General features: G+C 42.9%; 2 protein-coding genes across 19 annotated transcripts in view; one reads left to right on the forward strand and one right to left on the reverse strand.

Moving 5' to 3' along the window:
* TMEM255B (transmembrane protein 255B) overlaps positions 1-27,412 on the forward strand; it is a 111,904-nt gene that overhangs the window by 65,948 nt on the left and 18,544 nt on the right. For 13 of the 14 annotated variants that reach the window (XR_012159671.2, XR_012159672.2, XR_012159680.2 and 10 more), the window contains 3 exons: positions 11,005-11,085; positions 16,185-16,270; positions 23,355-23,514. Coding sequence is in view for 9 of the 14 variants with exons in the window: in XM_073350614.2 (XP_073206715.1) it covers positions 11,005-11,085; positions 16,185-16,270; positions 23,355-23,514 (327 nt within the window). In the remaining 5 variants the exon portion in view is untranslated. The remainder of the gene's footprint in view (positions 1-11,004; positions 11,086-16,184; positions 16,271-23,354; positions 23,515-27,412) is intronic. The other variant, XM_073350622.2, reaches the window with a different exon arrangement.
* GAS6 (growth arrest specific 6) overlaps positions 1-27,412 on the reverse strand; it is a 155,267-nt gene that overhangs the window by 30,993 nt on the left and 96,862 nt on the right. The window contains exon 17 of one of the 5 annotated variants that reach the window (XR_012159657.2): positions 17,016-27,155. The exons of the other annotated variants lie outside the window; for them this stretch is intronic. The gene's annotated coding sequence lies outside the window, so the exon portion shown is untranslated. Of the gene's footprint in view, positions 1-17,015; positions 27,156-27,412 lie in introns of those variants that run through there. 5 annotated transcript variants of the gene reach the window in all.

The following is a 27,412-nucleotide window of genomic DNA, read 5'->3' on the forward strand; positions in this document are numbered from 1 at the left end:
GCACAGAGAAGGGAAACAAAAATGATTGGGAGTATGGAACAGCTTCTGTATGAAGAGAGATTTAAAAGACTGGGACTATTGAGCTTAGAAAAGAGAGGACTTAATGGGGGACATGATAGAGGTCTATAAAATGAGTGGTTTGGAGAAAGTAAATAAGGGAGTGTTATTTACCCTTTCACATAACACAAGATCCAGAGATCACTCAATTAAATTAATAGGCAGCAGGTATAAAACTAACATAAGGAAATAATTCTTCACACAATAAACAATCAACCTGTAAAATTCATTGCTGGGGATGTTGTGAAGGCCAGAAGTATAACTGGGTTAAAAAAAGAAATTAAATAAGTTCACAGAGGATAGGTCCATCAATGGCTATTAGCTAAGATGGACAGGGATGCAACCCCATGCTCTGGGTGTCCCTTAACCTCTGACTGCCAGATACTGGGACTAGATGACAAGGGATGGATCACTCAGTAAAATGCCCTGCTGTTTTCATTCCCTCTGGGGCACCTGGTGGCATTGGCCACTGTCGGAAGACAGGACACTGGGCTAGATAGACCTTTGGTCTGACCCAGTATGGCCGTTCTTATGTTTCTGAGATGGCACCACCATACATCACACACACCCACTCCCCACCCCCCCAGTTGCAAAGCCTAGCTCTGCTACTACTTGGCAAGGTTTCTTACAGGTTATGTCCTTGCCTCCTTCACTGGGATATAATTTCCTGTCCCTTCAGGAGCACAAGGTGATCATGATGAGTTCTATGATGAACGTTCTGAATTCTTTTTTCTTTCCCAGGGATTTGTCTCTGGGAGGGGAAATTATGGTCCATAGCTGGTAAAAGTGCAGTTATTTGGACTGAACTCTGTCTCCGTTATTTTTATGTTCTCCTATTCTCTAAAAGCACAAAATACCCAATGAACTGGCTGTGTGTTTGTGACTGACAATAAATTGGGACACTGTGATGCTACAAAACCAAAAGCCCTGAAAGTGAAATATGCAACTGAAAGGAAAGTGTGGAAGTCCATGAACATTAAAGGATAAGGTCACTAGGATTGTGTGGAGAAGTTTGAAAGAAAATAATTGTGAAAAATCTGCCCAAAGGGAGAAAAAAAACAGAGTAAGGCTGGGTGTGAGAGGAAAAATTAACTTCTCTGATAACTCATACCTTGTTTTTGTTCTGGCCATTCTACCAGCTCTCTCTCTAGTTATTATTTTATTCTGGCTAATACCAAAGTTCTCACTGCTGTTCTTACCCTACCTGACATATCAGTTGCTTTTGAGTCTGAGCATCACTCTTCTCCTTCATTGCCTGGGCACCTACATCTTGCTAACTCCACAGTGCAATGGTTTTCTTCCCTACTTAACATGACTACTCTCTCAGGTTACTCAAGGATAGTAATTCTTTTTTCTCTAAATTAGTATCCCACAGGCCTCTGTTCTTGTTCCCCAAAACTTTTTCTTCATATTTTGCCCTGCTTGTCAATGTTATCTCTGCTGACAGGCTACAAAGTTATGGGCCAGTCTCTGGCTATGGTTAAGGAGTGTACTGCACAGGCTGGGTGGAGGTCAGCAAAGGGGTGTGTGCAAAAACAGCATACAGCATATATTTGCATTCCCAAAATCCTGCTGCTGTGCATAGGACGGGCCCCCCCAAAGGCATCAATCAGAGTAACCCCAAAGCTAAGTCATTGCAAAGGTGCTGCAAAGAGCCTTAGAATCAGGGCCTAAATTTTTCAATCTGTTTGACCAATATTTGTGCAAAAAAATGTAAACATGATATTGATCAGTTGAGAGAGGCTGATCATTAGCACAATAATAAGATTCCCTACCCCTTTGGAATTAAAACTGAGCACGTGCTGTCTTGAGACGTATTGCAAAACTTTCCCCACACGTTATATCTCTTAAAATAGAAAAGGGAATAGGAAAGGTCTGATTTCTAAACAATGAGTGAGATTCTATTGGCAAGCCATTTTCTGAAACTTTCCTGCTACTCATGGGACCACCTATGCTTCTCACTCTCATAAGTAACAGATTTTTCTAGTCTGATACTGCACGCATCTGAGGGTAGAGATTGACCTATTAAAAGGCCACCTTTTACTACAGAGGCACTCTGGTACTATAGTGATGGAGGTAAGATAGATGGGTAGATAGAGAGGTAGGAGAGGAACAGTGTGAGTGTGTGGGTTTCATTTTAACTTACAAGAGATTCAGAAACCATCACAATATATTTAAGTACTTTATTGTGCTTCTCTGCCCATCGCATACCACTATACGTGTTGGTGCCTGTACTACATTCGAAAAAGCGAGCCTGTCATTTTTGCTATTCTGAACTGGACTAGTTGCAGTGCTGAAAGCAGAACCAATGCTGTGGTTTTAGTAACCTCATTTCCTCATAAAATAGATTTATTTCCCCATCATTCCTAGGAATGATTCATCTTCCATGCTGCACTTTCAAGGGCCTCTTTTTACAATTCCTATTTAACTTGACAGGCTGGGTCCTTCTCTTCTCTTGACACTTTAGACTATTAAATAATCTTTTAAGTGCTTTCTAATCATTTGGCACTTAAAGAGAGCGAGTGCACAGTATTTTAAGAGTGTTGGAATGGACTTGGGGTTGACTGTTTGATTAAACATTTCTTCCAGGCTTTTGCTTCCATTTAAAAGAATGTTGTGGAAGTAATTTGCATTAAATTGTTCATCTTCATTGACCAATTTAAACAATAACATGCAGTGCATATGTGTGTGCACTTTAACACACTATACGCTTTTGGTCTGAGCAGTCCCACCTTCTGCTGGAGTCAAAAGGAGGTGCTGGTACTCATCACTTTTGAAAATCAACAGCATCTTTATTAGCAGTATCTTCATTCTTCCCTCCGCTATGTTGTTGGTGTTCTATCTATCTCTTCTTTCTCTGCCATTTGCTAGTAGCTACTGGATGCAGTTCTACAGAGAGCCTCCTTCACAACAGGTGCAGAATCCTTGCATGACACTTCAGTTTTAATTTGCATTTGCATCTAACACAAAGTAAAAGGGCTAGATCCTCTGGTCTGTGCAGACCAAGACTGGGAATGGGGAGGGAAAAACAGAGCCGACTTTAAAAAAAAAAATGCAGCAAAAATATCATGGAAATCTTTAAAAAAATGTTCAGCAAAAATTCACATTTTTAAAAAATGTTGACCCTTTAAGCTGGCCAAAATCAGCAAATTAAAAAGAAAAGGGGGGGGGTTTATATTGTAAAAAGTTTTCATTGACATTTTAAGAAATTATTTTTTTTCCTAACAGCTCTAGGGAGAAGCAAAATAAAGGTGGCTTCATGTCATTTTTATGCCCCCCCCCGCCATTACTGTACCAATAAATGCCAGGCTGCTGACTCTGCAGAGAATTATGGATGCAAATCATGGATTCTGGGACATCAGTAAGAAGAGACAGCCCTGTTCCTCTGTTTCCACCCTCCCCTAGACTTGCACCTTGCCTACTTTTTGAGGGGCATGAAGGAGACATGATGGTGGTTCAACCAGTGTTAACTGCCACATGGATTCCTGCCTGGAAAACCATTGGGGTAAAGTGAGTATGACCCACAGAGAAGCTGCTTCTCAGCTAATGCACAGAGCTTAAGGCGAAATGGTTCTGTGGGATTAGGTGAGAAGTGGGATTATGTCGTGACAACCTCTTTTTGAGACGTTTCCCTCACTCACTAACTTAGTTAGTCCCCAGTATGGCACAAAATGAAGGGGAGCATGAACAGAAAGAAAAGCCCAGAGTTAATATTCTGTGGCTTCTAACCTTTGGTTGAACTTTACTGTACTGGAGATGATGCATATATTTTCCTCTAGAGGGCAAACATGCTCTGCCTAGTATTGAAACTGCAACAATATTTTAGAGTAACACAACCCTATTTTTAAATGCTATGTAAAATGGTTACTTGGTTAATTTGATTTCATTTGTTTATTTAAATAAAGTTCAGTTGTAGCAGCACCCATGGTTGCTACTACAAGTTAATAGTACATTTGAAAATATAGTTTTCTGCACTACCATTTTCAGAGCAGGTTGGACAGACACCTGTCGGGGATGGTCTAGATAATACTTAGTCATGCCTTGAGGGCAGGGGACTGGACTAGAAGACCTCTGGAGGTCCCTTCCAGTGCTAGGATTCTATTACTGGCAGGGCATTCTTTCTGTTAATCCACCAGGCGGCCAAGGTTTCTTTCTAGAAGATGAGCGACCGCTATTGTTGTTTGTTGTGTATTTTATTTTCTTGGGCCCTACAAGGGCTAAATCCTATAACGTTCTGGTGGCATGGAATGGGAGGGAGAGTTCAGGGGTTCACAGTATGACTTATTTCCCCAGTGGTGAAATTATGCAAAATAATTTTTTTTACAAGAGTACATGAAAGGGTCTGTTTTTACTGAAAAAAATTGCAAACTGCAGACTGAATTTTGTACACCTCTACACAGAACTTCAGGAAGTGGAAACTGAAAATAACTGTCAGAGAGAACAACTTGTTCATGGTTCCACAATGTACAATTTTATGCTTAAATTAGTGGTTGCTGGGGCTAGGTGTACAAAGGGGGGGTAGAATATTCTATTCCTATGAATTATACCCTCTTTACAACAACACTGAAAATTCTACCCTACATATTCAACCCAGATATTCATTAATGTCCTGCTGGTCATAGGGAAGAGAAGTTTCTTGTAACATTTTAAAAAACACAAGATTTTTATTTATATATGAATCCAGAAAAATTAGGGAATTGATCATTCATAAGTCACTGGGATTTTCTAGAAGTTACTTTACTTAGCAGCCACACATCTTCCTTTGAGCTTTGTCCAAATGATTTAATGTCCTCTTGCTAAAGAAACAGTTTTTGATCAGAGAGATTTAGGACTGGCAGCAGCTCCAGAACACTTCCCTTCATATTAATGTAGTTTTTATAGTAACTGAACACAAAAGCATCCTGCCCATTTTGGTTGGCAGACAGATGATTTTGGAATTCACACTTACATTTGCCCTGCTGCAGTAATGATGAGGTAACATACAGCTGTGCATTTGCATGTCCGTTTCCAAAAAGGCAACGGATAGCCTGATCTTAAAGAGAATTAGAATAACTAGAAACATACAGATATGTGTTTTGGAACCAGAGTTTAGTTGTTACACAGGAAAACTATCTCTGGAGAAGTCTTGTCTTATCGTGTGTGGTTTTAGATTTAGATCATCTTGAAAAATCTTGGCTACTATCTGTAATGAGCTCACAACTAAACTCAAGAAGTACTCAGTGCAAAGACCTAACTTATCAGCAAGAAACAAATGAGAGCTTCTATAGCCATTAATCCAGTATTGAAGGATAAAAAAAATAGAAAAATAAAAAGTAGAACTTAGTGTATAATTATTTTAATTAATAATGTTTCTCATCTGCAACATGCTGCATAAGCATTACTTACGAAGGTTTATGCTTGTTACAGCCTTCAGAAACTGTAAGATGGGGCTCAGATGGAGAGAACATGGAATATTCTTTGTATTATCTACTATATATATGTTTTTTCCCTAAGGAAACAAAAATTGGGATAAGAAAACCTGCATTCCATACCTGAGCTAAAAAAACAAACAAACCCAAAAACCAGCTGTGCCAAATCTGCTGGAGATGTTGTTCAAAGGCTATTTTATCCTTCAAAAATTGCAATGGGAGGCTGCCAGCATCTAGGAGAATGTGGGTTTTGTGCCATGTGCTTTTAAAAACAGCAGATCAACCAAACCAGAACCCTATGCACTTGGGCCAGAATCTTCTCTTTCTGGGGTTAACTCTCCTCTCCGAGCCTTCTGTTTGTCAGACCTATGTCCTAATATGTGCGCCAAACTCCAAAACCAAGATGGAAGAGGGCTACAGTTCAGTCCCTTTGTGTCTGAAATTATTGTTCACAAAGGCTGAGACTTATGTGATTTGGCAGAAATTAATAGGAATTGAGCATCCAAATCCATTATATGGTTATGGAAATCTCGGCCTAAAATGTAAATCCTAAGAGGTCCCTGCAGGATCCAGGCCAGTGAAACCCCAGAAGTTCACAGGTGCTTTTCAGCTGCCTCATCTTGTAAAGTGCTAAGGCAAAATCTCGTCCCACTGAGCTCAGTGACAAAACTCCTCTTGACTTCCCTGGGGCAAGGATTTCACTCTGAGTGCCCTGTGTTGAAAATAATATCAGCGGGAATGTAAATACGCTCAGCACCTTGCAGGATCAGGCCCCATAGCGAACTGCGTCATTCCATCTTTGCAGGATCATGTAATAGGGTACACACACAGTGCTATTCTTTCCCTCCCCGCTGCTTTTCAAACAGCAAACAACATTGTTGGGGTAATGCCCTTTTAACAGGAGATGGTTCAGAGTGGGAAGACTGGAAAGCACCACTAGTCATAGACCTGCTGAGGAGTGCACAGGTGAAACCCTGATTTACTTACAAAATGAAGCTGAATTTTGTCTAGCAATTTAGTTATGTGCCACAATGAATTCATTTTTAAGAAAAATTGTCATTTTCCCCAGTACTCCAGGGGACTGGAAAAGAGAAGTTCTTAGCTCATGCTAAATATACATGTTGTTATTTGTATCACCATAGCATCTAGCTGCCCTAGCCATCTCTTCATCTCTCTGTGGGTAAATTAAAGAATGTCTTTTTATAATATGCCAATGGCATTTTTACTGCATGTCTATAATGTGCACACACTAAAAATGACATCAGTCTGTTTTAAGGTGATTTTAATAGAACCTCTTTAATTTGTCTTCAGTACTATTTGGGCATGTAACAACAGGATATTCTTGGTGGGAAATGTTAGAGTTAATGTTAATAAGTTAAATAATCCGTATTAGAGTATAAGAGTACACATACTGTATTTCTGCAAGTGTTGCTATACATATTAGTGTCAAGGAGTGGTAGTTATCTCATATGCATATGCAGTCTGCAGATAGCAATATAAAGAAGTCAGACAGCATTTTATGAGCAGTCCAGCAGGAATACTTTCACGGCTTTAAAACATGGTTCATTTTCCTTTGTCATTACATGGAGTAATAAAATCATTTAAGCGTTAATAAAGTATGACATACTGTAGGATAATTTTTAAACACTTTTTAATGTCTCTGTGGTTATATTCTATGTGCCTCTTAATCTTCAGGCAGACCGCATTGTATATGAGCAAGTAAAAGAAAAAAAAAAGTTAAATCATGGTTCTTATTGATTTTACTTTTCAGCAGCCTTAATATACTGCGCAATCAAACCTTGATGACTGCATCCCTGGTTTATTGATTTATTTGGGTATCTGAATAAATTAAATATTAAATAATCTTTAGTATCGTTGTGGGTCATTGAGCTGTTAAATCTGAACCCATCCCCCAAATAAAAACGTAGTTCAGCAACTAAATTTAGGCTAATGTACACATTGAGAGGCATTGATTATGATCAGAAAATTTGCCCTCTATATTCAGATGACTTCATTTTCAAAATTAGCTGCATACAAAAACATATGGGGTTACCATACTGTTGCACCAAATGAATTAATTGTACTTACAGTGGTCACTACAAGTCAAAGGCCTGATCGTTTCCCCCACACAACATTCCAGTAAAACAATGATTATTTTGAACAGTTTGGTTAATCACCCCCCTTCTGCTCCTCACCGGCACAACCAAGCAGTGTGGTCACATCAAGTGCCCCCCCCATGGCCAAAGCAATAGGGAGGAGATTAGCAATAATTTGTTTGTTGTTAAATAGGAAAGAGACAAAGGGTAGGAACATCATGTGACCTGGGAGAATAGAGTCAGAGGCCTCTTCCTATGTTTGGTGCTGGAAAAGGGGGAATTCTCTCACTTCCTCTAAAAATATGTAAGATCAGCTGTGTTTGACAACATTAGCACTGAGCATCTCTTGGAAGCCTTCTGACAGTGCAGGATATTAGCACAAAGAAAGATTACCTCCAGCACTTCCATTATCACAAATGAAGCTTGCTTCTGCTGTGGACATAATGAATGGCAATTTTTAATTAAGTTACCGATGTCTATATTGGGAGCAAGCGTAATTTCTCTTGGTGTTGTGCTCCTTTTCAGCTCTGCTCACTAGTCCTCTCTCTCTCTCTCCCCCCCCCTCCCACCCCCAAGCAGTGAAAGAAGTTACTGCTAAAGCCCAGTGTTTTCCCAGAGTAGAAAAATACCCTTCAAGTTTTACAAATACTAGAAACAACATGTTATTTCCATCACTCTGGTATTTCCTGTTCCTCCAAAGAGTAGGAGTTATTGAAGCGATTCATTCTCTACTTGTGTGGTATAAACAAATATTATTGGATGCAATGTTAGGCTTCACCCAACCCTTAGGCCAGTTGTCTTCAAGCTATTACTTTAGTTTGTCAGGGTAATCAGAAGGTCAAAGCAAGTAACATGACGAATGAGCTGTATTAATCTACCTGTCTGGTTCCTGCAGGGCTCTGCATTTTCTCTGATTGCCTTGTTGGGTTTTATAGATTTATGCAGTTCATTATAAAATAATGAGAACAGATCTTAACTAGCACAGCCCTAGCTTCAGCTGCCAGTTTACACCTGGTTTCAACAGGTTTTGAAACCAAAGCCGCTACAGTAAAGGACAGGTGAGGGAGGGTTGAGTTTCCTCTAATGGGTTACGAGTCCTTTGCCTGTACATTTGCAGGAAAAGAGGGTTTGGGTGGATAATGGTGTTCACACCCCTTTACTTGAGGTGCTGTTGCTTTTCTCTCTGTGATAAAGCTGTCTCGGAGCTTTTCAGTTGTCTGGACTAGGGTTCAGCAACATATTTAAAAACCTGCATGGCAAAATGCTGGAATTTTTTGTGTGTGCCAGCTTCATTCAGACCTACTCCTCCCACACTCTGCTTTGCTTTGTGAAATACAACTGGTAAGAGAGATCTGTGCAGTCAATAAATCCCTCCCCTGCACACACAATCCACAAAAGGGATTTAGGGATTACAACACTCATTGTCACAATGCCTAGCTTTTAGGTGCCTAGAAACCTCACAGGAACAACGCTGTGATCCACAAAGCCTGAGTTTGGCATGGAGGCTCCCCATACCATGAATGGGGGGAGAGAGAGGGGCCTTAGAATGGGATCCACACAGCAGCACTCTAGGCAGGAGCTGCCTAAGCTATCCAATGAAAGATGTCAACAAGAGGGGTGTGTCCTGAACAGCGAGCGCCCCTCTTGGAGTTTGGCACCTCAGTCCAGGCTGGAGGGAAGAACTTATTTCTGCTTGTGAGTCCCACACCAGGGGAAGTCAGGCATTCAGCTGCCTAAGTCATGTGCAGGGCCCAGTCCAGTAGGTGTGCTCAAAGTCTTGCTAATTCTACACAAAGCAGGGGGAGGAGGGCCCCTCTGAAAACCTTTAGCCTGGTGGTTCAGATACTCACCTGGGATGTAGGAGACCCCGGGCTCAAGTACCCCTTCTGCCTGATGAATAGAAGATGGATTTGAACAGGAATCAGCCAGCTCGCAGGTGAATGATCTAACCACTAGGCTATGGGATAGTCAGAGGCGGGGCTTCCTCAATCTCTCCTGTAGAAGCTGTTCCACTTCAATTATATAATTAAATAGGCCAGAGATAGTGTTTGAATGACTCTATATCCCAGTGGTCTCAGCACTCACCTGAGGGGTAGCAGATCCCTGTTCAACTCATTTCTCCTCATCAGGCGGAGGGGCTTGAATTGGGGCTCTCCCACATCCCCACATGAGTACTCTAACCATTGGGCTACAGGTTATAAGGGAAGTTGTCCTCCTCTGAGCTATTTTGTGTGAACTCACCAAGGGGCCCAGTCTGATAGGCAGCCTCTGAGCATACCTACCGGAGTGGGCCCCACGTGCCATTTAGGTGGCCAAACACCTATCTTCCCCAATGTGCGTATCGCTCTGGGTCAGAGGCAGGAGATGGGTGCCTGGACACCTCGAGGAAGGCAACAGAGTACATGCTCAGAGGCAGAAATATAGGCAGTAGGGAACTTGTATTGCAAAAACGTAGGTGCTGAAGGACTTTAGGCACCCACAGGGTTAGATGGCAGCTGAACAGGTGTTTTGTGGCTTGCAGTGGTGCCTAAAATGGGATTTAGGTGCCTAGTACTTTTGTGGATCCCACTCATAGTCCTGAATTTAGCAATGGCATACATCAGTAGCCTTCAAGTGGTCATTTGCTGCTTGAAAGCATGCCCCTCCCTGCCAGCCGGTGGATATTCCTCTGAGGCTTTCCCTTTGTGTTATCACTGAGGAGATTTTTGCATCAAGAAAATGTTGTAAATTTTTGTAGTGAATATATTTGAGAAAATCACAATCATTTTGCAGATATTCATGAACAGAAAAAGAGGCAAATATTTATTCACTGTGAATTATGAGCTCAGCTCTAGATTTTCTCCTTCATATCACTACTGTCTTTTCTTCAATTTATTTAGTTAGTTAGTTAGTTTATGAGAAGAGTTAGTGCTTTGGGGTCCCATAGTATGAAAAATTGAGTGGTATATTTAAAGATCCTATTTTATTTTCTCTGTTTTCTCTATGGCAAAAGACTCTTAAAATCTTTAAAAGTAAGGCATTGTATTTTAAAATAAACTACCAAATACTTTGTTAATTCTAAAATTAATTGGATTAGATTTTATACGTGGGAAAATAGTGGCCATACTGTTCTCAGAAGAGTATGTTATTCATCTGACCTCTGTGTGGAAGAAGGCAGTAGGGAGGAAAAAAAAGGTATTAAGTGATTGAGATGCTGTTCTGTCAAAGGAGGCCATTGGGTCAGAGAAAAATAAATTATCTGTGCACAGCCTAGAGGTAGAGCAGGCAAGGGAAATGTAACCCTTTGCAACAGATTTCTGAGCAAATACAGATTGGAAAGCAGACGGCATTGCAGTGCACTTTGACTGGTCACCTAACATGTTCCTTTGGCAGTGGGGGATGATATTATGACGGCACAGTTATTCTGGCTTAGATACTTTCATTAATATTTTTTCTCCTTGCAGGACCCTAGACTTTTGTACACTAGAAGGTGTCAGTTTTATTCAAGTGGAATAGGATTCTTATACGATGCCTACCAGACAGAGGTAAACAAAACGATATCATAGCTCATTCATTTCCTTTGTGATGTTCTGAGGGGTTCATTAGAAGCCCAAATGTTCTTTTTTTTTCCCCAATAGCACCCTCAATAATTTATTTCTCAGAAGATCTTTTTGAGTTGACTATAATATTTATATCACGTATAGCCATTCCATCTTTATTACATAATCCTCTGAGGAGGTTTTGCTGCCTGGACTATTGTAGTAAATATCTAAATTAATAAATTTGCATTAGCCAGAAAACTTCAAATCTCTACTGTAATCATCTAATATAAGCCAAGAATGTCCATATTCTGTATTCAGCTTCCCTTTATTATCTCAACCATATTAAAATGGCAGGAAGAATAACCGTGCCCAAATAGATTGCCTCCTGAAAAATCTAGACTTAGTTTTTTTCCCACCTATGTTCCTTAGTATTGCTATTCATTCTGTGTTTTTTCCCTCAAATGTGGGATTCCAAACTGGTGGTAGCAAGAAGGAAATAAAGCAGAGCAGAACTGAAAATAGACACAGTACTAGGGTTTATAGGAAGCCAGATATCCATAATCACAGTTCTTTCCACAGCTCTGAATAAGCTTATGGGAAATGTTACTGTTAATAATATTAGACAAGTCAAGTCAAGTCTTTTACAAGTGTAAATGAGTAATGCAGTTGGAATCAGAGCATTCCGTAGTTTATTTAAGAAAATATATTAAAGGAATATTTTACTGATCTTCTTGCTGACCTATGTAAATAAGACATAGGACCTGTGTCAGCATCTTTTCCCATAATTTTAATTCCCTCTTCTCCCCACAAAATAAAAAATACCAGTGATATGTCTACCAAGTAAACAGAACTATTTCTCTGCTAAAGTGAAGTTGATTAAGCTTCCCTGTGGATTTTCTCAAGCAGACCACTTGATTCTAAAAAGCATCAGAGATATTAGCCAATGTCTTGAGCTCCTAGGAATGTATAAATTTGAGCAGCTTTGAGATCTTTGCCCTCTTCTGGCAAAAAAAAGTAATATGGGTTTATAGCATGTTTAGTTTAATGCCCTTGTAATAAATTCTTGTCTGGTTGTCCACTGACATGTTTTTTCCAATTGAATTGATCTGGATTTCTGTACACTAATCCAGAGATATTGATCCACAGCTGTCAAGTTTAGCTTTTGTTTTTTTTATTTTAGCCAACTGGTTACCAGCTGGCATGACCCATGTTCCATGCAAATTTCTCACCAAGAAGGCAGATTATTTGCTTGATGCAATTCTCCTGAGCACAAGTTTCCTTAGAAAAGCCATTGATAGCGTGCAAATGAAACATAACTGGTGGAGTTTTCTCGTTTCATTTTCTTCCTTTGGCAGAAACAGATGGAATTTGATTTTCTTGCAATTACTCTGATGTGAGAACATCTCTTAAATTGGTGTTGAGGGCATGGAGAGGCACAACCAGGCAAAACATGAAAAAGATAATAATCTGGTCTCTGAAATGAAGGAATGGGACTTGACATGCAGAATAACCACAAGTGGCACATGATTTAATGCCTGATTCTGTCCCTTTTGCTCACATTGAGTATTTATTTGTTTGGATTTATTCACTACTATCATAAAAAGGAATGCCTGTTCTTGGCACTCCAAGCACATTTTAGAAATGCAGTTTTAAAATAGACAACTCCTGTAACCGTCTCATCCAATAATTAGCATATATCATAACACAGAAGCTGATATCTTCCTCTAATATACACCCAAACTCTTTCAGACAGGGCAAATGTAAGGGCCTTGCAGCATGCCTTGAATGTTGACAAACTAGGACAATTTCAAACGAAGAGTGAGTCCCAAAGCCACGGGGTGATTGCAGAGAGTGGCCTCCCAGGTACCACAACTCTCTTGTACAAATGGGGCATCAACTCTGGAGTCCCTCCTGATCTCGACTCTGGCAGCATGGCATAAGGAGAGAGGTAGTCTTTGAGATACATAGGTCCCAGGCCAACACAAACATATATGATAGGATAAAACCAACCAGCAGCTTAAATTTTACCTAGTTGCCAATAGGTAGCCAGCACACATCCAAAAGCACTCGTGTCATGTGGTGCCAGGTAGATGCCCTCTGTAACAAGCAAGTGGCTAAGTTCTGCACAAACTGTAGTTTACAGATAGATGTAAGATGCTGCCACATGTCATGCAGTATAGTGGCACTTGATTAGACTGCAGTAGTTACTGAAACTAGTGGGTCTCCTCGTAAAGTAAGTTACTATTCAGTGTGAGGAAGTGTAGCAGAATCAGGCCCTTGGTGATTTATGCCTTCAGTTCAGGAAAGCATTTATGCACGTACTGAAGTCCCATTGACTTGAAGTAAAAAAGACAGAGGTAAACAAAACACACCATAACTCAGTGGGCTTGTGATGGAGTAAGATATAGCTGTATCAAATTGTGAATTCCTTTATGCATTGCAGCTTCCATCTTGGATTGTAACCTTCATTGTGACCTTCATTTCATAGTGTAACCTCCACTTTGGATTAGAGCATCCATTTTGTATTACAGACTGAACACATGTATACCTTGCCCAGGGGAGGGTTATTGTGATATATACGAGACACACATCTTACCCAGCAAAGAGGCTTGACACCTGGTTGAATGAGTGTGATAGTTAAGTTAGCACAGAGCAATCAACCTTTGATTGTCTGTCAACTACTAGACCATCTTCATGGGACAGTGGACTCTGCACATAAGCCAGGCTGGGGGAAGGGTCTAGAATTTCCCAGCTGGGAGCACATGGGCAAAATAGGGACAGACTGTATTCAAGGGTGGGCTTCTTTGATCAGGAGGGCCGACCATCACCATGTGCCAGAAAACAAGCTTGGAAAGAGAGAAAAGGCAGGGGAGACTCTCCCTTGCCTGAAACGCTGACCAGATCTCAGGCTTTCGATTATTTTGCAAAGATTTTTAATTCTCTAGTGGTTTCTTATGAGTAAAGTCCTGTGGTTAAGAAATTCCTTTGCTAAGCCTGTATTCCATACTTGCCTGCCACATTTTTCCTGAAGGGGTTAATTGAAACCCTCAAAGTGCCCACAGGAAGGTGGAACTCTGAGGGGGAATGTATAAGCAAATGTGGGAGCAGGGGGCTCAAGAGGGCTGAGGCGTTGGCTTCAGGGTCTAAGGCAGACAGTCTGTGGGACCCCACATCCCAAAGAAGGGGAGCAGCCATGAAGTCTGCCCCTGGGAGTGGGTCCCAGAGGTGGGAACAGTGACCAAGCTCTTTCCAGACTCAGGTGGCTTAGCAGCATGTGAGATCCAGTGGTTGGGTCCACACAAACCAGTCCTCGCAAAGCGGGACTAGGCCAGGTTGTGACAGGACTCATCGAGCAAACTCATTGACTTCAATGGGATGTAGGTTCATACTTAAAGTGAAGCATGTGCTTAAGTACTTTGCTGAGTCTGGGACCTATATCATGTTATGATGTTCTCTCAGTTCGCTTGTATCCATTGTATGGTGTCTTGGCCTACGCCAAAGGCACGCTGCTTTTCTTTTTCTTTTCTTCACTAGCCTCATCAGTTGTGGGCCCTGCACAAAATCCATTGGTTTCAGTAGGAGTAAGATATTACTTAATGTGAGCTAGGGTGGTAGAATCAGATCCTAAACCATGTGCTAAACCATTTGTGTTTGCTCTGCATATCAAGTCCTACATCTGCATTTCAGTGACCACACTTCAGTAACCTTTTTCAAGTTTTGGCTGTTGTGCCTTGACCTCCTCTTAGCACCAATTTAAGAGAGATTCTTGCATTTACTGTGAGGGAAAAACATCAAATTCCATCTGTTTCTGTCACCGACTTTCTTTGTTCTCTCCTTAGTCTTTGTGAAGCCCTCTCCATTTTCTTCCTCCCCCATCTTCTCTGATTTTTTTAATTTGAGCTGTTCATGTCTTCCAGAGTCACCATATTCTCTCATGGAATAATACCTTATTGGATGGGCATGTGTGACAGAGGTCATTTCACAAGTGCTTTTCAAAGGCAGCAATTTATTCCTAAGCATGTTGCTACCATCTCTTTCATGAGGAGAAAGGCTCCATTCACTAGTAAATGCTTTTTTCATGGTACAAACAGAACCTTTCTGAATGGTCACAGAATACTTTTAAGAAAGAAGGTAGCAATATTGTATTTTCCATACCATTAGCCAGTTTAACACTGACAGCAGTTCCAATATTTTGAAATTCTATTAATAAAGCTAAAGACCGCAAAAAGAAACTTGCCTATAAAATATTACAATGAGCCTGCTATGTCAAATAGAAATGATGTATGCATATTACATTGTAAGGGTCATTAAAATGATCTCTTGTCTGAATAGAGGGTGACTTGCATATGTCTGCATTTATATGTCTGTTCTCTAGAGTCCATAGTCTCACAAATGTATTCCAGAGCTTGCTGGAAATGGTACTCATTTGCTTAATTGCTTGGACTTTTTTCCTATTATATTTTGTTTTTTGTTCTAATTTTTTTTATTCTGGTGTAATAAAAGCTGAAGGGGGAAGGAGTGAGACTTCAGGAGATGCAGAGGGTTCTAATAGGTAGACAGAAAGACTTAATATAATTTACTAGAGAATATTATTATTCATATCTCTGGCAGCAGAAGGGGGTCTTAATGTAAATGAGAATCAGGCCCATGATATCACGTTTAGATTACAAAAAATAAAAATGGTGAACAGATTTGATCAAACAAGTTCATGACAGCAAAGCCTTATAACTTCTGGGGGAAAATATTTTCAGTATTTTTATGGTGCTTTAAACAAAAATGCAAGAACTTTTTCTGGAGTTATATGTGTTTGAATGCTGAAGACACTCTGGCATCAGGTCGTTTGTACAGTTACTCTCCAGTTTCCAATCCAAAAGGAATGTTTAGATACCTATCAGTTATTGTATAATGCTGTAGTCCTACTGTGGCCTCTTTGCTTGCTTCCTCCCCTTTGGGTGAAAGACAATTTTTGTACCAGTACAAGCACCTGAGAGTAAACCAAATGTGTTACTTCTATGTGGTCAGTGGGATGAATTGCAAAATGGTGGCCAGGTCCTGTAGCTACAGTACTTAGACTAAAGAATGGTCCCTTCTCTTATTCCCAGGTAACGTGTTACACCTTAAACAGCAAGTGCCAGCTGAGAGTAAAGAGCAATACATGCTATTGCTGTGACCTGTACAATTGTGAAAAGTAAGTACATGTAAGCAATACTCATCTGCTCTATCAGAATGTTTATGTTTGTTTGTACAGTATGTGTATTCCAGAGTACAGACCCTTTGCATTTAGGCCAGTATCCCAGGAATCAGCACACAGCTGGCTAGCAGGTGATAACCCTGTGTGAAGGCACAGGAATACTCCACGCCCCAAACTGCAGAGCCAGTGCATGGCCAAAAGCCACAATAGCACCCACACTGCCTGCAGCACCATTCTGAGAGGAAATGGGCCAATGGATTCACATTATACAAATATGGCATTCAGCCGCACAGTAGTTCCCTATGGTGAGGTCTGTACTGCACCAGAGTGTGCACTTCCCAGATCCTGTTCTCCCCTCCCCACAGACTTGTAGGATAAACTGTCTTTGGGGGCCCTGCTCACATGGTTTGCCCCTCAGTGCTCTTATTATTTTAGTAGGTTTTCTTTAAAAATTGTCCGTAGGATTTTGTTATGTGGCCACCAAAATAAATAAAGCACAACCTTGTAAAGATTCTTTGGGGAGCTTGCATTACAATTTTCAAAATTTTTCATGTGTTCACTGATCTCTGGGAAGCAAAATTAAAGGAAATATCATTTCCATGTCAAAACTTTACATCATAGGCAGGGCCTTGGCGTTTTCACAAGCATTTATGCGCTCAAGGGATTTTACTCAATGGCCATGAAGATAGGTATGGTATAAAGGAGAATGTTGATCCTATTTCCTAAAGATTTCCACTTTAAGTCAATCTTACCAAAACAGAGGCTGAGAAGATATAACAGTGGAAGTGCCTGAATATGCTAGTCAAGTAACAGTAGGTGACTACATCGGCCCTTAGAGAGAGGCTAGCGCAGATGGGCTCAGAATCGTGGTGCAGCAGGCTGACGTGGCCTCCCCTACCTGCCAGATAACACAATTGCCAAACAAAATAAACACGAGATTTATTTCCAGACTGAAGTCCCTTCCCAGTGCCTTCCTTATTGCACATGTGTACATCAGTACCATTGCAAGCAGCATCATTGACATAAAACACAAGAACAACCATACTGGGTCAGACCAACGGTCCATCTAGACCAGTATCTGATCTTCTGACAGTGGCCCATGTCAGACGCTTCAGAGGGAACGAACAGAACATGGCAATTATTGAGTGATCCATCCCCTGTTGTCCATACGGAAGCTGTTCCATACCCTTCATCATTTTTGTTGCCCTTCTCGATACCTTTTCCAGTTCTAACGTATCTTTTTTGAGATGGGATAACTAGAACTGCATGCAGTATTTAAGGTATCAGGGTACCATGAATTTGTATAGAATCAGAGGGTTAGGAAGGACCACAAGGGTCATCTAATGGCATTATGATATTTACTTTCTTACTGTCTATCCCTTTCCTAATGGTTCCAAACATTCTGTTAGTTTTTTGAACTGTCGCTGCACATTGAGTGGATGTTTTCAGAGAACTATCCACAATGACTCCAAGATCTCTTTCTTGAGAGGTAACAACTAATTTAGATCCCATCATTTTGCAACAGTTTGTTTTCCAATAGGCATTATTCTGCATTTATCAACACTTAATTTAATCTGCCATTTTGTTGGCCAGTCACTGAGTTTTGTGAGATCTCTTTGTAATTCCTTGCAGTCTGCTTCGGACGTAACTATCCTAAATAATTTTGTATCATCTGCAAATTTTGTCAGCTCACCATTCATCCCTTTTTCCAGATCACTTATGAATATGTTGAACAGCACTGGTCCCAGGACAGATCCTTGGGGGACACCACTATTTACCTCTCTCCATTCTGAAAACTGACCATTTATTCCTCCCCTTTGTTTCCTTTCTTTTAACCAAATAGAGATCCATGAGAGGACCTTCCCTCTTATCCCATGACTACTTACTTTCCTTAAAAGTCTTGGTGAAAGACCTTGTCAAATGCTTTCTGAAAGTCCAAGTACACTATATCCACTGGATCTCCCTTGTCCACATGTTTGTTGACCCCCACAAAGAATTCTAATAGACTGGTGAGGCATGATTTCCCTTTACAAAATCCATGTTGACCTTCCCCAACAAGTCATGTTCATTTGTGTCTCTGATAATTCTGTTCTTTACTATAGTTTCAACCAATGTGCTTGGTACTAAAGTTAGGCTTAACGATCTGTAATTGCCAGGATCGCTTCTGGAGCCTTTTTAAAAAATTGGTGTCACGTGAGTTATTCTCCAAGTCACCTGACATGGAAGCTGATTTCAGCGATAGGTTATATACCTAATTTCGTAGTTCTGCAATTTCACATCTTAGTTCTTTCAGAACTCCTGGGTGAATCTCATCTGGTTCTGATGACACATATTACTGTTAAATCTATCAATTTGTTCCTAAATCTCCTCTGTTGACACCAAATCTGGGACAGTTCCTCAGATTTGTCACCTAAAAGAATGGTTCAGGTGTGGGAATCTCCCTCACATCCTCTGCAGTGAAGATCGATGCAGAGAATTCATTTAGCTTGTCTGCAATGGCCTTGTCTTCCTTGAGTGTTCCTTCAGCACTTCAGTTGTCCAGTGACCCCACCGATTGTTGGGCAGGTTTCCTGCTTCTAACACACTTACATTTTTTCCTGTTGGTTTTTGGGAACCAAAACTGCCTGGGTCAGTAGAGTGCTAGGAGAATGACATTGGTTCTGTCACAACATGTCATTCTCAGGACCTTGGGAACCCGGGGAATGGGAGGAAAGGAGTATCCGAAACTGCTCATCCATGGCAGTAGGAGAGCATGTTGTGTAAGGAGCAGGAAACTTTCAGGAAAATCTCCTGCGGTGGGGTGGGTAGGGAATGTGGGGAGGGGGTGGGATGCTGGCTCTTGTGCTCTCTGTGTACCAGCAGGAAAGTGCTAGTTCACATTTGAGTGTTACACACCCTAGATTGACCTCCTGAACCCCCCACCCTCCTGGCTCACATCAGCGCTCGCATTTTTTGTTTTTACCCATGCCTGCAACCCTGAATGACCCAGCCCATTTCAAACCTAGGTTGCTACATACAGGAATTCCAAAAGTCATACAAGTTTGGGAGAAGGAGGTTTTCAGTGAAACTGGCAGAGAAACGGACAAGTATCTTTTGCTTCTGCAAAAAAACAAAAAAACATTTTGTCAAGCCTTACTTCCCTGAAGGATTAAAGTGAAGTTTGGGACTAGAGAGAGGTAGGAGTTTCCCCAGAATGCTAGAGCAATGGATGAGTTTCTGGGGTTCAGATTTATGGAACCAATTTGACAAAGTCAAAGCCTGGATGAATGCTTTTCTTTCCTTGCCTACGAGATGCTAAATCGAATTGCCATGGTATGTCTGCTACTGATCAGGTTAGTGCCATCTGTACTTTTGTAATTTTTGTGAAAGCAATTTATTCACTCATCCTAGTGTGTGTGTGTTATATTTATAGATTCATAGATTCATAGATATTTAGGTCAGACGGGACCATTATGATCATCTAGTCTGACCTCCTGCACAACACAGGCCACAGAATTTCACGCACCACTCCTACAAAAAAACCTCACACCTATATCTGTGCTATTGAAGTCCTCAAATTGTAGTTTAAAGACTTAAAGGAGCAGAGAATCCTCCAGCAAGTGACCTGTGCCCCACGCTACAGAGGAAGGTGAAAAACCTCCAGGGCCTCTTCCAATCCGCCCTGGAGGAAAATTCCTTCCCGACCCCAAATGTGGCGATCAGCTAAACCCTGAGCATATGGGCAAGATTCATCAGCCAGATACTACAGAAAATTCTTTCCTGGGTAACTCGGATCTTACCCCATCTAATAGCCCATCACAGGCCATTGGGCCTATTTACCATGAATATTTAATTACCAAAACCATGTTATTCCATCATACCATCTCCTCCATAAACTTATCGAGTTTAATTTTAAAGCCAGATAGATCTTTTGCCCCCACTGCTTCCCTTGGAAGGCTATTCCAAAACTTCACTCCTCTGATGGTTAAAAACCTTCATCTAATTTCTAGTCTAAATTTCCTAGTGGCCAGTTTATATCCATTTGTTCTTGTGTCCACATTGGTACTGAGCTTAAATAATTCCTCTCCCTCTCCGGTATTTATACCTCTGATATATTTATAGAGAGCAATCATATCTCCCCTCAACGTTCTTTTAGTTAGGCTAAACAAGCCAAGCTCCCTGAGTCTCCTTTCATAAGACAAGTTTTCCATTCCTCGGATCATCCTAGTAGCCCTTCTCTGTACCTGTTCCAGTTTGAATTCATCCTTCTTAAACATGGGAGACCAGAACTGCACAAAGTATTCCACGTGAGGTCTCACCAGTGCCTTATATAATGGTACTAAATCCTTCTTATCCCTACTGGAAATACCTCTCCTTATGCATCCCAAGACTGCATTAGCTTTTTTCACAGCCATATCACATTGGCGCCTCATAGTCATCCCATGATCAACCAATACTCCAAGGTCCTTTTCCTCCTCTGTTACTTCTAATTGATGTGTCCCTAGCTTATAACTAACATTTAACTTCAGTTGTAGGGTTTTCAGGAAGTGGTTTGGCTTGGTTAGAGAGGCGAGAAATAAGAGGGTAACAATAGAGGTGCACAAAATAATGCATGGCATAGCAAAAGTAAAGCAGACCCTCCTGTTTATCCTTTTTTATAGTATAAAAACAAAGGGAAATCCATCTGAATTGAAAAGTGATACATTGAAACTGGGAATATTTTCTTAACAAGACATAATTAATGGTGGATCTCACTGCTGCAAGGTAACATTGACTCCAAGAGTTTAGCAGGGTACAACACAGAACTGATCCTTAAATGGATAAATAGAACATCCAAAGTTATCGGATAGAGTGAAAAATATAAGGGATTGAAGGTTAACCCTTTTGCTTCTTGGCATGAACTGCTAACTGACAGAGGCTTGGAAGAAACTCCCCTGTAGGCAGTCCATGGAGCCTGTACATTATGGGGCTTCTTGCATCTTCCTCTGAAGCACCTGATACTGGTCACTGTCCAAGACAGGATATGATTTTATTATGTATTTATATGGTGATAGCGCCGAGAGACTCCAGCCAAGATCAAGGCCCCATTGGCTAATCAATGAACAAACATAGACTGAGAGACTATCTCTGCCCTAAAGGCTTTAGCTGTTTTGTCTGTGTAGATTGTACAAGGTGTGAGGGAAAACAGGCACAGAGAGGTGAAGGCTAGATTCACAGAGGTGCTTAGGCGCTTGGGTTCAACATTTAGGCACCATGGATATTCTCAAAGCCATGGCTCAGCTGCCATCTCATCCCAAAGTCCCCAAAGCACCTACATTTCTGCCAGCAGGCATGTGCAAAGCCATTTTAGTCCCAATGCTCAGACAATGCCTATGGGCTAGGGCTTTGCACAAAGGCCAGTCTGTGGGGGGTGCAGAGGGGAGGGGTGTCCCAGAATGCCCAATAGGCTGGTGGTTCAGAAACTCACCTGGAGGTGGAACATCTCAGGTCAAATCCCTGCTTGAGAACAGGAGCTTGAACCCAGGACTCTCACCCCCCAGGTGAGTGCTCTGACTGCGGGGGTGCTGGGTATTCTGGAGCGGGTCTCTCAGGCTCTCCTGTTGGAACTGTTCCACTTTGTAGAGTCAATTAAATATTTACTGAAGCAGGGATTTAAGCCTCCCACCCCCAGGGGAGTGCCCCAGCCACCAGGCCATAGAGACAATCTTTCTCTAACCCAGTGACTAGGGATGCCATTAGGCAGCAGAGCACCTAAGTACCTTTGTGAATGTGACCAGTGCTAGGGGGACCACTGGCTTTATCTGCTGAGATGATTGATGTCTACGATGGGGTGTGGCTGACCACAGCAACAGCTGGTGTACTGCCACAACCATGCACCACAGCAACAGGTGCTGTGCTCCCACAACCATGCACTGCAGCAACAGGTTTGATATTTATAAAAATACTCAGGGCTGGCGTGGCTCTGCACAGGACCACTTTAGGTTTCTCCCTGCCTTCTTTCTCCTTAGCATTTTCCCTACCCAGCATCCCCAACTGCACTCCATGAGCCTGACTGGAACTCAGAACAAAAATTTCACAGGCCACTCTTCTCTGCCTTTCATCAAAATGTTGATGGAAATTTCCCTTCCATCTTTAAAAAGAGTTCATGGTGAGGGGAAGGGCTTTGGACATAGCACACATATCTCTAGAGCAAACAGGGAAAAACTCTCTCCAGCTTAGGTAGCTGTTATGAAGTGGGTGAGTGGGAAAGTGTTACTACTTGGCAGTTGTGTTTGCCAATAGAATAGCAGGGTATTTCAAAACATGGGATTTGATTTCTCCAAATACCACACAGTACACAGAGTCTGCAGCAAACAAAATTTGGGTTCATAATTTGCCTGATTTGTAATAGCAGTTGCTATGTATGAATGTAAAAATATTATTTCTAGATTGTACAATCTGCAATTTAAAGGAACATCTTTATGATATCCATTAGGTCCTGAATTGTGTTGCCTCTGTCAGTTTGAAACCACAGACCCTATATGCAAATGTAGCCAGTTAGTAAAATCTCCCTTCCCTATGGTTGGATTCACTTCTTAAGCACCATGCACATTCAACAAGGATCTTTGAAGCAATGCTTACAGGTGAACTGAGGAGGAGGTTGTGCTAGGCATGTTTTAGCTGGTAGCTGCTCTCAAACACATTTCTAATTTGCGAGCGCTCTTAGTAATGTAGCATCACCTATTAGTGCCATAGCTATCCTAGAAAATGGTACCAACAAATCCCCACATGTGCTAATGCTAGTCAGCTGAATGAGGGGTAGCACTGGGGGGCCCCTAGCATGGCCATTGGTAGCTTTATTTTTTGTTAAACCAGTTTAATTTGACATAGGGATTTTAAAAAAACAGGTCAGGCTGCAGAGAATCTAGACCAGAGCTCCCAGGGTTTTAGCTCCTGTGGGAATGTTTGTGTACAATTTCCTCATTCAGACAAGGCTGGACTACTTGCTCTTGTTTCAGCTATTTTGCCCCCTCCCACCCCCATTAAACATTTTAGGATTCAGCTGGGCTGGTGCGCTGTAAATCATTGATATAGTGGTGACACCATTTCTATCCCATTGCAGTTCAGAACAGTCAACCAGCTACTACGAGTTTCTTGGAGTGAACAGCTGTCAGGATGTGGTTCACTTGTATCGGCTGCTGTGGGCCTCCACAGTCCTGAACATCATTGGCTTATTTCTTGGGATAGTCACGGCAGCCATACTTGGGGCCTTTAAAGACATGGTAAGACTTGCAATTCCTGCAGCTTTTCATCAGTGGTGATTTCTGTATGTTGCTAATTATCCTGTTACCTAATGTGTTAAAAAATACAGACAACAGAACCATACACAGCAAGTGCTCACAAAATGTTTCCTGCATGAACTTTGAGTCCTTGGCCTGTGCTCTGGCCAGGTGTTATAGCTAAGTAGGGTCAGGGCGGGGTAATACACACGTGTAGGTCAGAAACTGGCATCTGTAGCAGTCCTGTTGGTGGTTCAGTAAGTGGCCTCTTTTTATCTGAGTAAGCACTGAACCATTGGCCCAGCTTGGTGCTAGAAGGTGCCAGTTTAATAGATATGTGAAACTGAGGTCCTAACCACTTGTGAATATTAAAGATTGTGTGATAGTGTTCCAAAGAGCAGGGATTAGCTCTGGGGTATCAGCCAGGTTCTGATGTGAACTGTCACATTCTGCTAACCTAAATCGCCTTTTTGGTTTCCATAAGAGGTACTGTTCTTCTTCCCTGCCTGCCCTAACCAGCTGTGCAGTGGTGGTGTGTGGGGATACTAAGTAGCTGCTGTGTCGTAGAGGTGGCTGTGCTTAAGTGGTGGATAAAATGATTCCAAAATACATGGCTGTATGTTGCTGGCTGTTCTGCAACGGATAGCAGATCAAACCTAGGTTACTGTGATTACACCGGGTTAGGGAAGCAGCACAGATGGAAAAGGCATGCTTCCTCCCTTCCCCTGAGGAGCAGTCAGCACCACAGCAGTGTTTCCTTTACAATATTCAGAAATCTTTGGGGTATCACTTGCCAAAAGCAAGAGGAGGGTGGAGGGACCAGGGAGCATTGTCTCCAGCAAAGCTGCCTTCATTTAGCTGCAGAAGTCCATGCATAAGTTAATGTTGCTTGTCGCTACATTAATTCCTGGTGTGCATCTTCTGTGGTTCAGCAGGGACCAGGACTGATTCAGACAAAGCTGGTCAACCTATAGCTACAGAGGTCCCTGCCTAAAGGGCAGGTTGAAACAGTGATGTGATGTTTGCCTTTGCTGCGTGATAGGGAGTGTAAGCTATTTTGTGCTGCCTGAGAGCTCAGCAGTGATGATAACTTAAGGCCCCTGATGAATTGTGATTTCTCCCCCTTTATTGCTACTCTGGTAGGCGCATGTCACAAGCTACCCTCCCCTCCCGACAAAGCTGGCAGGTCAGATAAGTTTGAGTAGGAAGGGGGTAGGGTTGGATAATGTTACACACTGAATCTTGGGCCTTGCAGCTCCCATGCCCAAGCTGATGTGTTTGCACGGGGCTCAAGATTTGCTTGAACTGCTTCTGTCGGAGGAATGGGTAGCATACAGCTGTGGTGGGGAGTTAATGCAGCGTGGATCACTAACCAGGCTGCAGGGATGAGGTGGGGGTAGGCATGGAACACAGAAAAGCTGCTGCTCTGCACAAATACCCTGAGATCCATCAGGTTGGGGCCAGAGGTGGCAGGTTTGTATAATTTTTGGTGGTGCCCAGAATGGGTTCAAATCCGCCGCCCCCCCCCCCACACACCTGCCTAAGGCTCTGGGAGGGGGTTTGGAATGTTGGCAGGCTCTGGGCTGGGACAGGGGGTTGGGGCACAGGATGGGGAGTGCAGGGGGGTTGGAGTGCTGGGTTGGGACGGGGGGGTTGGGTGCTGGGTGCAGGCTCTGGGCTAGGACAGAGGATTGGGATGTGGGAGGTGGTGTGGGGCACGGAGCTGGGCCGGGGATGAGGAGTTCAGGGTGCAGCATGCCGGTTGCCCCAGGGCTTGGGGCCAGAGAGGCCAGCCCTCTCCCTGTCAGCAACAGCAAGCTCCAGGGGACACTCACCCAAGCCCCGCCAGGCTGCTGCTCAGGAGGTCCAGCCAGGATAAGCCCTGCCCCCTGGAGTCGACTCAGCGTCATCAGCTGGGCGGGCGGGGAGAGGGCAGGCTGCCATGCACCTCCTCCCCTCCTCTCTCCGCAGGCACAGCAGCCAGCTCAGCCTGCCCACAGCACCACTCCCTTGTAGATGGCTGTGGCAGCGGCCGGCAAGGGAGGAGAGCTGCAGGGGGCAGCCACCCACTGCCCAGGGCAGGCAGGGATGCTCGGGGGAGGCATGTGGGGGCAGCAGGTGACACCAGGGGACACTCCGGGGGAGGTATGCAGGAGCGGCAGGCAAGGCCAGGGGAGAGACCTGGCTCCAAAGGTTGGTGGAGCCAGGCCCCCCGGGCCCTGAATTTGCTGGAGCCCAGGCACCACGGGCCCATACAACTTGCTACCCCTGGTTGGGGCTAGCATTTCCCACTGATATTTTGGCTCTTTGTGGTCAGCAGGTCATGTCTGCCATTCCTCCAATGGTGTTAATCCTTCCTTTAACTGGGGAGGACATGAAGCGGTCCTCAGAGGGTTTTTTCAGGAGGGGATGATCTGGCCCCTCGTTTGTCAAGCACTTCAGGACCTTTGGGATGAAAGGCTGTGTGTAAATGTAAGATGGCAGGCTGTATTTACAGGAGCTAGGAGCTGACAGCAAAGGTGATTCAAAGTACATATGAACATAACACTGACACTTGGAGACATTCCTGTATAACAGTGGTGCTCAAACTTTTTCAGTCATGCCTCCTCTGATCAGTGACAGAATCTGTCTGTGCCTCCCTCTCCATTACTGCACAGCCGAGGCTGCCTCGGCAGCTGAGCTTGGGCTGATGGAGGAGCTGGGGATCGGGGAGGAGCTGAGGCTAGGGAGCTGGCTGGGGGCAGAGATGGAATGAGGGCTGGCTGGGGGTGGAGCTGGTCTGGGGGCAGAGAGGGTCTGGAGATGGAGCAGCACTTGGGGCTAAATGGAGTTGAGGGAAGAGCTGCATGCCTTCCCCCCCCCCGAATGTTCCTCCACATCACCCTAGGGGAGCACGCTCCACAGTTTGGGGACCACTGCTTATAAAATATATTCCTCCTATTCAGACACAACCACCCCAGTGTGCTTCCTTCAGCAAAACACACACAGGAAAACAAGCTATCAGTAACTAACTCTGTGTCGTGATTCAGGGCTTTTAGAAATATTTTATTATAGCAGGGTCATGGGAGTTATTTAAAAAAAAAAACACTGTTAAGAGGCTGTACAATGTACACCAGTACACAACTGTCCTCCTACATTCGGTAAACAACCACACTCAGCCATTTGTGCAAGCAATGTATAAACATGCAGCAGAGTATCGTTTACTCTGAGGCGTGAGGGGGACTTGGTGACTCAAGGGGAAGTGGTATGAGGAGTGTTCCCATAGTGCCGGTGAGGAAACACAGCAATCTAGTAATGAACAGCCTGTGCCTCCTTTGCTGAAGGGAGAAAAAGCTGCTTTCCAGTGTTACTTTATGTTCTCCCTGTGTGTTCCATAGAGGCGCACGGGGAAAGGTCACATGTAAAAACAAGCAGGTTAGAACAGGAAGGAGAAGAATCGGGAGATTCCTGAGCAGAGGGGAGAATTACAGAGCCAGTTTCAACCAATGCTGACGCGGCCCTTCTGCTTCATTCTTTCTCCTTGTCTTCCCTTCTTTGTCTCTACTTCTCCCTCTTACTTTGGAAATGATTGAGATGTTGCTTTTCCTGGGTCCCTGGGCCACTAGCTTTGTTCAGGCCAGTCTCCTGCATTGGTTAAGATTTATCTGAAACATAGTGAACATCAACCACATTGGAACCATTTAAAATGTCCTGCTCTGGGTGTGTCAGGTTTGACTACCCATTTCAGCTGTTGTCAGCTTCTACTGCTTGGGATACATTGGCTAGGGCAAAGAGGTGAAAGGAGGAAGCCTTTTCGGTACTTCCCATTGGGTGATGATGTGGCTAGTGACAGACTGTTGTGAAGTGTTTTTCTCTTCTGAAGCCCTCACCGGATCAATTTGTGAGCACCACTGCTACATCA

Source organism: Lepidochelys kempii, chromosome 1 (assembly GCF_965140285.1).
Source record: "Lepidochelys kempii isolate rLepKem1 chromosome 1, rLepKem1.hap1, whole genome shotgun sequence".
In the NCBI taxonomy this organism is placed as follows: Eukaryota; Metazoa; Chordata; order Testudines; family Cheloniidae; genus Lepidochelys; species Lepidochelys kempii.